This window comes from Sphaeramia orbicularis, chromosome 19 (assembly GCF_902148855.1).
Source record: "Sphaeramia orbicularis chromosome 19, fSphaOr1.1, whole genome shotgun sequence".
NCBI classification, from domain to species: domain Eukaryota; kingdom Metazoa; phylum Chordata; class Actinopteri; order Kurtiformes; family Apogonidae; genus Sphaeramia; species Sphaeramia orbicularis.
In genome coordinates, this window is record NC_043975.1 from 16,064,965 (window position 1) to 16,080,461 (window position 15,497).

General features: G+C 37.8%; 1 protein-coding gene across 1 annotated transcript in view; it reads right to left on the reverse strand.

The window, feature by feature from the left end:
- The window catches only part of dnah9 (dynein, axonemal, heavy chain 9), a 344,949-nt gene that overhangs the window by 154,287 nt on the left and 175,165 nt on the right, over positions 1-15,497 (reverse strand). Inside the window, exon 48 of the mRNA XM_030122326.1 lies at positions 1,646-1,807. Coding sequence (XP_029978186.1) covers positions 1,646-1,807 — 162 coding nt within the window. The remainder of the gene's footprint in view (positions 1-1,645; positions 1,808-15,497) is intronic.

Below are 15,497 nucleotides of genomic sequence, written 5' to 3' on the forward strand. Positions count from 1 at the left end.
ATCTTCTTTGGACCCTATAATACAGTGTGTTTCAACCTTGGGGTCAGGACCCCACATGGGGCTGCCTGGAGTTCAAATGGGGTCACCTGAAATTTTTAGTAATTGATAAAAAAAAAAAATAATAATAATAATAAAATAAATAACGTACTAATAAAAATATATATGGTGACTTGACAGAGACAATAACACTACATAAAAACATGACAAACTGTGAAGCTGAAACTGAAGCACTGTGGTACTGTTTATCTTTCAAATGTTTATTGTGGTCGGTTTCAGATGCTGCAGCTCTTTCATAATTCATAGTTCGAGTTATTGTTTGTTCAGTATTAATTTGCAGCCTTGTAAATATAAGCTGGACTGACTGTACATATCCTGACTGAGGAAAATAAAATTCTCACTTTGTGCAGTAATCTACACCTGGCTTTTCTGCCTCCATCCACAATAATATACATTACATAGACTAAATGTCATCTAAAATTAATGTTTATTTGTAACAGTATAGCAAACTATTACATAATCAAGAATTAATTAATTTTAGCAAAAAAAAAAAAAGTCTCCGTTTTGAATGTCTGGGGTCGCCAGAAATTTGTGATGTTATAATGGAGTCACGAGCCAAAAAAGGTTGGAAACCACTGCTATAATAAGTGATCTGGGGGTCCATGTTTAAATTACTGCTCCATTAATTAAATCTGTAGTCAGATATAAGATCATGATGTTGTATCTGGCTTTGATTGACAGGTATGTAGCATTAGCTCACTCCCGACCCTTCATATTCCTGCAGCTCCGCCCCTTTTGATAACATATGGTCACTTCCGAATCCAAAAAGCCAACACGTCAACATAAAAATTGCAAACTATTGGCAGTTCAGAATGGAATGGGGTGTCGTCACGGTTCCTCCGCCCACTGCTTGTGTGCAGTCTGTGGCAGAACTGAAACAACACCGCTTCAAACATGACTGAAATGCCACTAAATTCGGTCACCGGTTAATAACCACCTGTCAATCTGAAGTTTCATTTTCTCATTAGTAGACAGTGAGTGTCACTGAGTGTGATCCTGAAATAAGTCCATGTAGAAACGGCGTAGACATGTAATTATTTTTTGGAGGGTTGCTGCTGCTGGTGGTGAAAGAAAGGGGGCGGGGGGGGTTGTTGGGCGGGGGGTCCCCTACCAGTGATTTGACCAAATCTACGCCTCTGGCTCTGGAGTGGCTGGAGTTATTCTTACTCCTTCTCTTTCTCTTTCTGTGGGTGTGTGTACATATATACTTGTCAGGTTCTTCATTGTGGCATGACTAGTGTGCTTGAGATAGAGCCAGGGAGGGTAGTGAGAGGAGCAGTGGACAGAAAACCATTAAAATGTTTTCCAATTTGCCGGGCTGACAGCGCAGACCCTGACAGCCAGACCCCCATACAGCACTGATTAATATTCTCTCCAACCCTCTCCTGGCCCCTCCACCCCTCTTTCCCCCCCCCTCCACAGCAGTCCTTTTTCTCTTCTCCACTTTCTCCTCGCTGTGTTGGCCACTGATGTCCAGGTCCAGACACAGAGCAGGCAGCCTAATGATTTCTCCCCCCCTTCCTTCCATTCCCCTCCCGCCCTCTTTCCCATTCTTGTCTCCCCCTGTTGAACTTTGTAAAACTCTCACCTCGTAGAACTTTTTCACTGTGTCCGCCTGCAGCTTATCAAAGACCTGGAAGTCCTGCTCCTCCACCAGTTTGTCTCTGTAGACGCGGTTGGACTCGTGCAGGTAGATTCTCAGCAGGTCCGGAGGGGTTTTCAGACACTCGCTGGTACAGAAGAGAATGCCCTGGGCAAAGAGAAGGGAGAGAGGAAGAGCCTCAGAGTTTCATTCCAGAGACTAATTTGGCCCATTTACACCAACAACAAGGAGGAAAATACAGCACAGTCACTGTGGGTAAATCAATGGGTATTGAGTGGGTAAGCTGTTAGTAGGTGTGTCTGAGAAGCTAAAAAAAAAAAAAAAAATCACAGCTATTCTTTCATCTCACTGTCTCATAAGTATTGTATGGTCAGATAACTTATATGAGCAGGTTTTAGACAGAAAAATAACAAAATAACAATTCAATAAATGATTCTGAATGTTACAACAATATCTCAGCGAACTGGTCAATTTCTATTCAAAATGACTGCCTTTGTACAATAGTATACAACACTTTCTGAATACCTATATCATGAATCTTATTTAGTAGACAGGAAAAATTCCATAATGCAATAAAACAGTGTCCTTGCCATCCTTGCACTGTGCATGTCAAGGAGCAAATACACAGTTTGGTATGGAAACCAACGGGGAAGTCATTTAAAGTGGAACCTCCACTGAATGTATCGGTGGCCATTTTGTAAATTATTCCTCTGTTAATGAGATTTTAGGGCTGATGGAAGACTCTGAAGTCTGCAGGTTTGACCTCTGAGGTGAATGATTGATTCGTTTTCCAAATTGCTTAATTCTCTGAGTTCATAAGAGATGTACCAGTGTTTAACCCTTTCACGCATAGTGGTCACTACAGTGGACAGCTATTCTACATTTGTTCTCTTGTATATTCATGGATTTTGTTGTTTTAGTTCAAAATAAGACAACACAGTGGACACTTTTGCACCATCCCATAATACACTGACATTCATACCATTACTGTAACTTTGCTGTTTTTGATAAACCTGATCTGCACTAACATGTTCAAGTGTAAACCAATTGCTGATTGTTATTAGATTGTAATTAGCATTTTTCTTAAGAACATGTTGGTTTTTTTTGTACATTATCTATATGAAGTGAGTAATAACTAATATTAAATGTTGTATGATGTATGTTTAAATATGAGAAAACATCAGATTAGCAGATCAGATGGCAGATTTTTTTTGCTTGACTTGCGCAAAAAAAATCTTGAATTGAGCAAACAAAAATCTACCAGTGGAACAAGTGAAAATTATCTTGGTAAGATTTCTCGAAATAAGATTTTCAAGATCTATTGCCTAAAAATAAGTTTTTTCTATCTCACTGAAAAGTTACTCTTTAGGTGATTATGTCTTACTTTAAGTGTGATGAGATATTTTGACTAGAAATGAGAAAAATACACTTGGCAAGATTTGGATTTTTGCAGTGTATGACCCCCTCCTCCCCCCTCCTTGTTTCAAATTATGGTTTGGCCCAGGTACCAGTGCTCATAGCTGATGCTAATAAATATACTTGCATTCAAAAAGTAAACCTATTGTTATTTTTATTTGTATATCAATGTATCTGCTCCTACCTACCTAGGTGCACTGATAAAAGCTTATGTTGCCCCACGACCACTCCGCTCATCTGGGGAACGTAGTCTGGTGGTCCCCAGACCTTGCACAAGACAATCCAGGCTCTTTTCATGGGTCGTTCCACGTTGGTGGAACGCCCTACCAAGTGTTACAAGAACAGAGGCATCCCTTCCTATCTTCAAGAAGCTCCTGAAGACCCAGCTCTTCCGAGAGCACCTCCTATCCTAACACTTTCAAACATTCCATTTTAAATATCCTAATAAGGTTTTTCCCAGGATTATCACAGATTCTTCCAGGATTATCTCTGGACCTGCTGCAGTGGTCCCGCCTCTTCCCTGCCCTCATCATCACCACTCACTTATCCTCAACTGCCTCCATGTGTCTCCCCCTACTCCCCCCTTCTCCCCCAGTCTCTATCTCTATCGCTCTCTCTTTTTCTCTTTCTTTACCCTCACTCTTTAACCCCACCTGGTCAAGGCAGACGTCCATCCTCCAGGAGTCTGGGTCTGCTCCAGGTTTCTGCTGTTAAAGGGAAGTTTTTCCTCGCCACTGTCACCAGTCACAAGTGTTTGGTCCTGGAGGATTCTGTTGGGTTTCTGTAAATTGGCTTAGAGTCTGGTTTTGACCAACTCTATATATAAAGTGTCATGAGATAACTTTTTTGTGATCTGGCATTATATAAATAAAATTTGATTGATTGAGTGATTTAATTGGTTTTCCCCTGTAAGTCGCTTTGGAAAAAAGCGTCTGCCAAATGCATAAACATAAACATAAACATAAAAAAAACATCAATAAAACACATTATTAATATGTAAACGATGCACCTTGCACCTTTCTTATTAATCTTGCAAAAAAACAACTATAAAATCTATTGTAAGCAGAATATTGATCCACGCCTGCACAGTGTTACATTTTTAGAGTTTAAATTATTTGCAGAATTGAAGTGGTGCAAAAACCCTGATGTCACCCCTGACCTTAAGAGTACTGTTCATTATTTTTTTTTGTGATCAGACAGCTCTACACTATTAACGTGACTGTTAAAGGATTTATGCATTTCATGAGGTTTGCTGTCCTGTTAGTTTAACTTAAATTTCACATATGGGTTTACAAACATGGCATCTTAGCTGTAAAGAGGAATACCCTTCTTGTAATTTAATTAGGAAAATTAATTAACACATCATAGCATTGTTATGCATTTTTACTGTACGACCCATTTGCTGACATTAAGTTTGGCTACATCATACAGTCTGTCAGCGAGTCTCCTAATTAGCGTGTTTATACATTACACAAAGCTGACATTACTGCTATCGTATACAACTGAATGTGTTAACATTTACAAGGAGCTGCAATTACTTGGTGTTTAACGTAACAGCATGTACGGTTGGTGTTCCAGTACAAAGGAGGTAGTGTTAGCTTGTCATGTTTCAACCATCATCCTTTGTGCTTATCCAGCTCCACCCTTTTGTCCAAATATGGTTACTTTTGGATCAATTAAAGACAACATGGTGACAACAAAGCCCAAACCCAATTCACCCCTTAGCCCTCCCCCTTGGCACTACCCCTTGAAACGGAGCTGCAAAAGATAGGGGTTGAGACATTCCCCTATGTAATGGGACAACCCTTCGCAACCTGTTACGCCATCGATGCCGCTATTAACAGATGTGACAACTTTGTTTCTTAAAGTATTCCCCATGCCACAGGTGTCAAACATGCGGCCCGGGGGCCAAATCCGACCCGCCAAATGGTCAGATCTGGCCCGTGGAATGAATTTGTCAAATGCAAAAATTACACTAAGACAGCGGTTCCCAACCTTTTTTGGCTCGTGACCCCATTTTTACATCACAAATTTCTGGTGACCCCAGAACGGAGACATTTTTTTTGCTAAAATTAATTTGGTTTTGATTATGTAATAGTTTGCTCTACTATGTTGCAAATAAACGTTAATTTTAGATGACATTTAGTCTGTATAATGTATATTATTATGGACGGAGGCAGAAAAGCCAGGTGTAGATTACTGCACAAAGGTAGAATTTTATTTTCCTTGGTCAGGATATGTACAGTCAGTCCAGCTTGGATTTTCAAGGCTGACAATTAATACTGAACAAACAAGAACACAAACTATAAATTATGAAAGAGCTGCAGCATCTGAAACCGACCACAATGAACATTTGAAAGATAAACAGTACCACAGCGCTTCAGTTTCAGCTTCAGTGTTTGTCATGTCTTTTATGGATTGTGATTGTCTCTCTCAACTCACCATATGTTTTTTATTAGTACATTTTCCTAAATTTTTTATCAATTACTAGAAATTTCAGGCGACCCCATTTGAATTCCAGGCAGCCCCACGTGGGTTCCCGACCCCAAGGTTGAAAAACACTGCACTAAGATATTAACAGTCCTTTTAGTTCAGGTTCCACATTCAGACCAATTCAATCTAAAGTGGGCAGGACCAGTAAAATACTATCATAACATATAAATGATGACATCTCCAAATTTTTCTCTTTGTAAATGTAAATATTTTCATGTATTTACCAAGGTTATTATAGTTAACGAAAACTAATGAAATGACGAAAACTAGAATTGAAAAAACATTTTTGTTAACTGAAATAAATAAAAACTATGATTAAAAGAAAAAACGATAACTGAAACTGTATTGTGTGCTTACAAAACTAACTAAAATATATAAAAGTTATGGATAAAATTCCCTTCGTTTTCATCTTTGTCAATGTCGGAGTGATATGACATTGATTTATTTTACTTGAGCAATTTTAGCTAGTGGCGCCATACGGTATGCCATGGTCCGTCACTTGTCATCACTTGTCGTTTAGAGTCGTCTTCTGGTCCCCACTCTACCTGGAAACGTGGAGACTAAATTTGGGAGAAAGCAGCAGAGTCCTGAATGAGATTTCTTTGAATTTGATGGCGAAGAAGAGAAAAGTTATAAAAAAAACCCTAAAACTAACACTAGAACTAAATTAAAACTAAGCATTTAGAAAAAAGAAAAGAAAACTAATTAAAACTCGCAAACCTACTCTAAAAACGAATTAAAACTAACTGAATTAGAGAAAAAAAAGTCACAACTAAATAAAACTAAACTATAATGAAAAATCCAAAACTATTATAACCTTGGTATTTACACTAAAACAAGGTATAATTTTGCAAAAAAATGTGAATAACCTGAACAAATATGAATAACCTGAAATGTCTTAAGAGAAGTAAGTACAAATTCAACAATATTCTGCCTGTTGCTAAATGTTTTGTGTGTTTGTAGATCCACTGTGATCTGTAAGTTATAATGTACATGTGTAAATGATAAACTGAGGCAGAATATTGTAAAAATTACACTTATTTTTTCAGTTTGTTCATGTTATTCACATCTTTTGAAAGGATAGTTTGTAGATGTAAACTTTTTCATAATGTAAATGTACTTTTTAGCTCTAAAACAAAGAAAAATTTGGAGTTGACATTATTTATATATTATTATGTTATTCTTTTACTAGTTCGGCCCACTGCAGATCAAATTTAGCTGAATGTGGCCCCTGAACTAAAATGAGTTTGACACCCCTGCCCCGTGCCATCAGTAGCTGTAACTGTCTCTGTTCCATGGGCTTTGGTCATCTTTTTGCGGCTATCAACTATAAACCGCAGAAATGTGATCTATAAAACATTGAAACGGCATAAAACGGTCGATCAAATGAGTGTTTTACGAAGAAAACGCCAACATTTGTGTGTTTCTTTCATTACACCGCTGCACTTTTTGGCTGTGTTTACCTCAATCTTGACAATGATTGGAACAGAATTATGGGAAATTTCTCCTACCTCTCCGTTCGTAGTGTGGTCCTAAAAAATCTCCCTTTCGAGATTCCACCTTAGCCCCTCCCCTTAGACTAACTGAGAATCGGAACAACACTACCCCTTCACATGTACACGCAAAATGGAGGGGTAGGGGTCAAGGCTATAATAGTTTTTGATTTTTCATTATAGTTCAGTTTTATTTAATTTAGACTTTTTTTCACTAATTCAGTTAGTTTTAGAGCAGGTTTGCTAGTTTTTATTAGCTTTCATTTTTTTTCTAAATGCTTAGTTTTAGTTTAGTTTTAGTATTGATTTTAGTTTTGTCGTATCTTTTATTTTCTTCACCGTTGTTTTCAAATAAATCCCAGACAGGACTCTGCTGCTTTCTCCCAACTTTAGTCTCCATGTTTCCAGGCAGAGTGAGGACCAGAAGACAACTAAACGACAAGTGGCGAGAAGTGACGGACCGTGAAGTGTCATATGGTGCCGCTAGCTAAAATTGCTAGAGCGAAATAAATCGCTTTCGTATCAATCCGACATTGACAAAGACGAAAACAAAGGGAATTTTATCCATAATTTTTATACGTTTTAGTTAGTTTTGTAAGCACACAATACAGTTTCAGTTAGTTATTGTTTTTTGCTTTTAATTATAGTTTTTATTTATTTCAGTTAATGAAAATGTTTTCTCAATTCTAGTTTTTGTCATTTTGTTAGTTTTTGTTAACAATAATAACCTTGGTAGGGGTAAGGGGGAGGGCCAAGGGGTGAACTGGGATTCAGCCCAAAAATACTAAACTAGAGGCTTCAAAACAGCAGTGCACAAACCAAGGTGTTATGTTTTATAGATGAACACACTTAGTATGTTAAGGATGACACAAAATGAACATTGATAAGTATCAGTAAACCACCAAATGGCCCAGTAGTGGAAAAAAAAAAAAAAAACTAAAAACAAAAGAATCGATTTGGACAGAGCCTTAAGGCTATGCAGACTCCAGACAATTTGCATTAATGTTAAATTGGCCTTTCCACACAGCAAGAACCTGAAACTGCAAAGTTCTATTCAAACAGGATATCAACCAAGAGCTACGTATCATTACTTTTACCCATTTTAATTTGCTCAGACAAAATAGGAAAAGTCTGCTACAGCTCAATTAGCCCAGTTTCCATGGGAGTAAAAAAAAAAAAAACTCTCATCTGTGCCAAGTTTGTTGCGGTTGTCTTCATAACAGCCAGCACATGTTGGCAGCTATAGCTGTGGGAAATCAGCTGGCAGTCAAGCCAAATTTATGACACGCCTGGAATCCAAGAAATCAGAAAAAAAGACACATGAGCTTCACTGAGGTGCTGGATATGAACATAACGTGCTGTGCACTTTTAATACCCCTTGGCCAAATATAGTGTAAGATTGTGTTGAAAGTAAAGTTACTGTCCTATAATTTGGATTAGATTGTCTTTGTGTCAAACATTTGCACTCTGTACATATTACAATATAAATCCACTGTAAATCTCAACCCATTGTTGTCGATTCTGGAAAAAAAAAACAAAAAACTTGTCTCTAGTTGAATGTTTGTTTATATTAGGTCTGTGTTCAAGTGTGATTGGGTTCATGTTGTTTTGGATTCATGTTGAAATTGTATGTTGTGAGCAAAGAAAAACCGAAGCCAAATTCCTTGTATGTGTTCACATACTTGGCCAATAAAGCTGATTCTGAAACATCAGGTAAAATTTACTCAGGGGGTCAAATGAGTGGCCATTTTTGTCAAAAAAAAAAAGTTGTAAGAAATGCATAGAACTGTGTTGAAATAATGCTAATACATTTGTGCACAGACTACTGATATTATTTGATAGTGGAAGCTATATTTTCAGAAATATTGGATTTTGAATAGCACGTGTATGTGAAAACTTTTGCTGGTGGACGGACGTGACATTACCCATGATGCTCTGGTCAGTACTAGTACTTTATTAGTAATAAACTTATATACTTACTATTGCTAATTCTCCTCTTATTCATAAATGTTAGTATTGTGGATCTAAAACAATAACAGCTGAACAAAAACACAAAATGTGGCAGTGGACGGATGTGACATGGTTGTTACAGATCCCATCATACTGATGCTCGGCAGCCATGTCACCGTTTCCACAAATGATCCCTGTGCAAAAACTAGGATCAGAATTATTTATTGTATAATTTATCATCATACTAAAGAGTAAATAACAACACAGAATTGTTATTTCTTTATAAAAATGCTTATTATTAGAAAACTGTTGATTTAAAAAGTGACGTGTGACATTCTTAATGTATACTGAACAAAAATATAAATGCACGACTTTTGTTTTTGCTCCCATTTTTCATGAGCTGAACTGAAAGATCTCAAACTTTTTCTGTGAACACACAAGGTTTATTTCTCTCAAATATTGCTCACAAATCTGTCTAAATTTGTGTTAGCGAACACTTCTTCATTGCTGAGATAATCCATCCACCTCACAGGTGTGGCATATCAAGATGCTGATTAGACAGCAGGATTTTTGCACAGGTGTGCCTTAGGCTGGCCACAATAAAAAGCCACTCTAAAATGTGCAGTTTTATCACACAGCACAATACCACAGATGTCACAAGTTTTGAGGGAATATGCAATTGGCATGCTGACTTCAGGAATCTCCACCAGAGCTTTTGCCTGTGAACTGAATGTTCATTTCTCTACCATAAGCCATCTCCAAAGCTGTTTCAGAGAATTCATGAAGAAGACTGTTCGAGGAAAATGGTGGTTACACCAAATACTGACTGGTTTTCTGACCCCCCTGGACCACCCAATACAGTAAAAGTGCACATTTTAGAGTGGCCTTTTATTGTGGCCAGCCTAAATCACACCTGTGCAATAATCCTGCTGTCTAATCAGCATCTTGATATGCCACACCTGTGAGGTGGATGGATTATCTCAGCAAAGGACAAAGGAGAAGTGCTCACTAACACAGATTTAGACAAATTTATGAACAATATTTGAGAGAAATAGGCCTTTTGTGTACATAGAAAAAGTTTTAGATCTTTGCGTTCAGCTCATGAAAAATGGGAGCAAAAACAAAAGTCGTGCATTTATATTTTTGTTCAGTGTATGTATTGGCGTAACATAAGCAGGATGGATCAGCACCATACTCCATATTGCAACCTGTAAAAATAAAACGTGATCTGTAGTATATAACCTTGTAGGAAAAATCGGGGAATCTAAAAGAATAGAATATTTGTTTTTCAGGTAAATTCAGTAAAAATATAGCTTGGCCATTTGTGACATGAAAATATAGCATTAATTGTGATGAAATTGGATATTTTTGAGCTGAAAACATAGTTCATATGACCATCAACATGCTGCAACAGAACTGAAATCCTGTAAATTTGCATAACTTGCATTTACCAACACAAAGTTCCTTTGGGGATTCACTTATATTGATTTCTTATGCACAAAGACATAAATAAGAGCTCTAAGCAAATTTTAGCCGACATACATATTTATATTTGAAAGTACTCAGATATTATGACTGCACAAGGCCATTTGACCTTGAAAAAGTATGTAAAAGTCATCTATTTTCAATAAGCTCCTGCTCCATGCCAAGATGCAGCCACAGTATAAATTTGGTGCAGATATCTCAATGCATTCTTCAGATAATGCGATTATGTCGTTGAATGGACAGACAGACGACAAAATGATTACAATACCCCCTCGGTAGTCCGAGGGGTAAAAACCAGGGATGATAAAGGTCAGAGGGGACAAAGAGTGGGGGGGCTGAAAGGTGAAAAGGGCAATCCAGCCATAGAGAAATACTGGAGTTTCTAAACAGAGGTCATTATCAAACCCCACCTTGGTTTTCATAATTCAGCCAAATTATCTGTAAGGATTTTGAGTTAATGGTCACTTTCAGAGCTGTGAGAAACTTCACTCTGACTTTTATCTGAACTCTTGTTGCCTTGAATTCCATCCCACGCCCTGAGATCATCAGATGTGTCATTCCTCATTGCTAACAGACCTGGACTAATTCATAAAAACAAAAGCTTCAAATTCAGGGAAAGTAGATAATGGAATGACCACCAAAATCAGTATCATCTTTAAAGTAACCCAGTATATTAAAATAGTTAACTTTCTTTATGTTTTACAATACTAGAATGAGTTTTAATGTTTTTGTGTTTTGTTTTGTTTTGTTTTTTTAACAGTTTACTTAACCCCTTGGGGAAATTGATTTGACTTTGATGCAATAAAATCAAATAAAATATAAGATTATAAGTGAGAATTTGCAAGTACACTCACCGGCCACTTTATTAGGTACACCTCTTTGTGCCAGTTGGACTTAATACAGTGGCCAGTGAGTGTAGGCCATCTGATTCAACACTCCGCACATTCAGAGATATGGTTGTAACCACTCATTATTTGACTTACTGTTGCCTTCCCGTCAGCTCAAACCAGTCTGACCATTCTCCTCTGACCTCTGACATTAACCCAGCACTTTCATCCACAGAGCTGCCATTCACTCTCTATTTTCTCTTTTTCTCACCATTCTCTGTAAACCCCAGTGACGACTGTGTGTGGAAATCCCAGCAGATCAGCAGTTTCTGAAATACTCAAAGCAGCCCGTCTATCACCAGCAACCACGCTGCGTTCAAAGCCACTTAAATCATCTTTCTTCTACATTCTGATGCTTGGTTTCAACTTCGCCAGATCATCTCAACCACGTCTACCTGTCTAAAAACATTGAGCTGCAGCCCTGTGATTGGCCTGTTAGATATTTATTGTAGATGTGCATTACTGTGCAGTTAAATGGATGTACCTAATAAAGTGGCCAGTGAGTGCCCAAGTAGAATCCGTATTGTATTTATCTTATTATTTTTCTTTGCAAGTACAGGCTTTAATCCATAAAGGTCCAGCGCTACTTCTGTGGCAGCTCCCAAATGTCTTTTTCCCTCTTTATTTAACCTTTCTTAAGTGATTTATCACCATTTATTGTAGTATTATCTTCTTTATTTTATGTTTTTCAGTGAAAATCAGGTATTTTACTACATTTAATTCACTGATCTTGTAGAAGCTCATAAAAGCTCAAATTAACTTTGAGGGTTATTCTGTCAAAAACAGAAAAACACTCAAGAAAAAGTGACTTTTCAGTAAAACATACCATTAACTAAACATAAACCCATTGTCTCCATTCACTGTCACTGATCCAGCTCCATGGGTTTTACTGGTGAATCAATGTTGTAGAAGATGACGGTGTTTCCATGTTCACTACGGAGCCTCTGAGCATCCAAATGGGTCATATCTGATGACCATGAAAAGATGACACACTGCATTTAACACCAATTATTTACACTCATTTCTAGGTTTAGCAGTTCAGAAGTTATTAAACATTTTATATCAGTAAATGATTTTGGTCAATGGTGGATGTTTGGGCACTTATGGGTTAAAGCGAAAAGTTACTTCATTATTCGTCAACAGTCTTTAGGCCTTGAGTATTTTTATGTGTCCCAACAATGTCAGTAGTAGTTTTTCTATTGGACATATGTGCAAAACTTTACCTGATATTTATTAAATATTGAAAAAACGAAAGTGCATAATGTCATTTTTTCTATTAAATCACAAATGCGATGATTTGCTTTTTTATTATCTCGAGATGACATGAGAAGTCGTTCCATAAACATGGGGACGAACGTAAATATCGTGTTGATTTACAGATATATTCATTATTATTATATATTACCCCTCTATACCGTACTAAATTGAAAAATAACACGGTTTCCTGGTGTGTCCACAAATACTGCGCTGTTTCTTTTAAAACTCTTCTTCTTCACTTGTTGTAACTTCTGTCAACATCCATTTTTTTTTTTTTATTCACGTGACTCTAGTTGCGGAAAAAAGGTCCTTCCATTGCAGTTTTGCATTACATACCAATTGCGCTATGCCCGAAAAACAACCTCTTGCCAGTGCAAAAACTTTTAATCAAAAAATGAGTTATGGCAAAATTGTTGTTTTTCTATTAGGTAAATTTTTATGCGCGACACAAGATTTCTATCGTTACTTACAGCTGAGACACTTTGTTAATGAAAAAATAAAAAAATTTAGCAGAAAAAAGTAATCAGTTATTGAATGTATTCATAAGGGCTTATGATTCACACAAAAATAGAGGTATAACCTCAGATCTATATAAAGGGCTTGTTAACATGAAAACACATTCCACTTTATATTTAAAAACAAAATGGGAAATAGAGGGAGGACTGGATCTGAATGAAGAAGAGTGGATAAGAGTCTGGGAAAATCAATGGAAGTGTAGTAGCTCACAGAGCTGGAAAGAGTTTGGCTGGAAAAGCTTGATGAGATATTTCATTTCACCACATCAAAAGTCCCACTATAGAGATAGCTCCCCAATTTGCTGGCGAAAATGCGGTAATACAAATGCAAATCATTATCATCTCTTCTGGAATTGTTCTGTTATCAAAAATTACGGGAAGGAAATACATAAGGAAACACAAGAAATTATCGGGAGTCACTTATCCTTTGAATGTAAATCTTTATTTTTTGGACTTATACCGGAAGGATGGCCAAAGAGAGACAAATATTTATTTAATATCCTACTAATAGCATCCAAAAAAGCCATCACAAGAAAATGGCTTTCATCAGAAAGCCCAACGCTGAGCATGTGGATGGACATTACAGTGGACATATATAAGATGGAGAGACTTACTGCAGAGGTGAACTATAAGAAGGACTTGTTTGTTACACAGTGGAAGAAATGGATGGAATACATCATGCCACGCAGACCGGACTTTGATGCTTTTATTTTTGTATAGAAAATTAGATATAATCAATGTAATAACTGCAATTCACTCCCTACTTGTTTATGTTCTTTTTGTTTGTTTCATTGTTAAAAAATGGGACATTCAGATTAATATAATGTTGATGACATTTAAAATGAATATCTTTGTCAACATTGATACAGAATGACAATAAAAAGTGAATTAAAAAAAAAAATATATGCGCGAGTTATATTTGCGCAATTTGAGGGTCAATGGAAAAGTGAATACTGATAGACAGTCAGAGAAGTTGAGAGGTTAAAACTATGTCTGTCTTACTTTCCTGGGTCTTAATACAAAATCTGCAGCTATATTTATTATTTTCGCAGATCTAAATATACTTCAGTCGAGGCACACCTCTAGCATGGCTTAAAATAAACCAACTCTTTTTCTGTTTGTTACTCACAAATCTAAACAATACGCAGAAAGGTGTTTAATGGATGATTGATGATTAATGTGTCTCTAGAGAAGGCTTGTGTGACGTGATAGTTCTCCCACAGGGCTGATCATGAAGCAGCCGAGCAGAACTGGGTGCAATCTAGGTGCCTCACATAACAGGTGCCATATAGAATGAGCAAACGGACGAAAAAAAAAAAGGGCGCCCGAGCACTGTTTGTTCCCCTCTGCGCACTGTCACCCAGGAGGCAGAGGCAGAGGCAAGCAGATGTTGTGTGTTTCCAGCCCCAGAACTTATTCTAATCAACAGAATCATCTCCGGGGGTAAAGCCAGCTGAATCTGATCTGCTTTCATATCTGAGCCCACTGAATGTGACAATTGGCTGCTAAATCCACTGTGTAATGGTGCAGATGGGAGGTGTGCGCACATGCATGTGTGTACCGAAGACTTACACTGAGCCAGAATTATCGCCGCTACTCTAAATCTACAAAAGTAAAGATGTTTTCTAGCCGAATGTGGGGACGATCTAATCCTTTGACTTTTAATAGATCTTTCTTTTTCTACTCCATTTCACTGCTTAATGGTGTCAATCATAACACCCTGCATTTATTGTGTAAAAAGTGCCTGAGCAAAACAAAACACCATATGGCAACCCTATATAACAGTCATACTCGAGGCTTAGCTGTTCATCGTAGCGATCGAACAAACAGCAGAAGCGCTAGCAAACTCAGAAGGAGTGGGGAACTTTGTTTTCCTTCCATTCCAGCCAACTTTGGCAGATCCACTCTGTCCCTGATCTTTCATTGCTTTGTTCAACTCAGAGGAGAGGGATTAGAGAGTTCTGAGTGTCGGCGTGTATCTGTCCGTCTGTCTGTCGGGTTTCCTCGTAGCCTGACAGCTGCTCTGAGCCCCAAACAATGCTTCCCTCGCTAACAAACGCACCCAGCTGACTATCCGCCGAACATCATACAGACATATTGTGCAGTCGGTACAGTTCGCCTTCAGTCTTGTTGCTCCATGAGTCTCCTGTACTCTTTTCTTCTTCTCCCTCGTCTCTGTCCTCCTCTTTTTGCTCCATCCATCTCTCCTCCCTTGCCTCCCGAGCTTCGAGGAGCTCATTTAGGCTGACGTGGAGAAGACAGGCCCTCGGATATGCCCGCTGGTCATGGCAGAGCGCAAGCGCTGGCAAACACAGCTCTTTGACAACACTCCCAGTCGGAC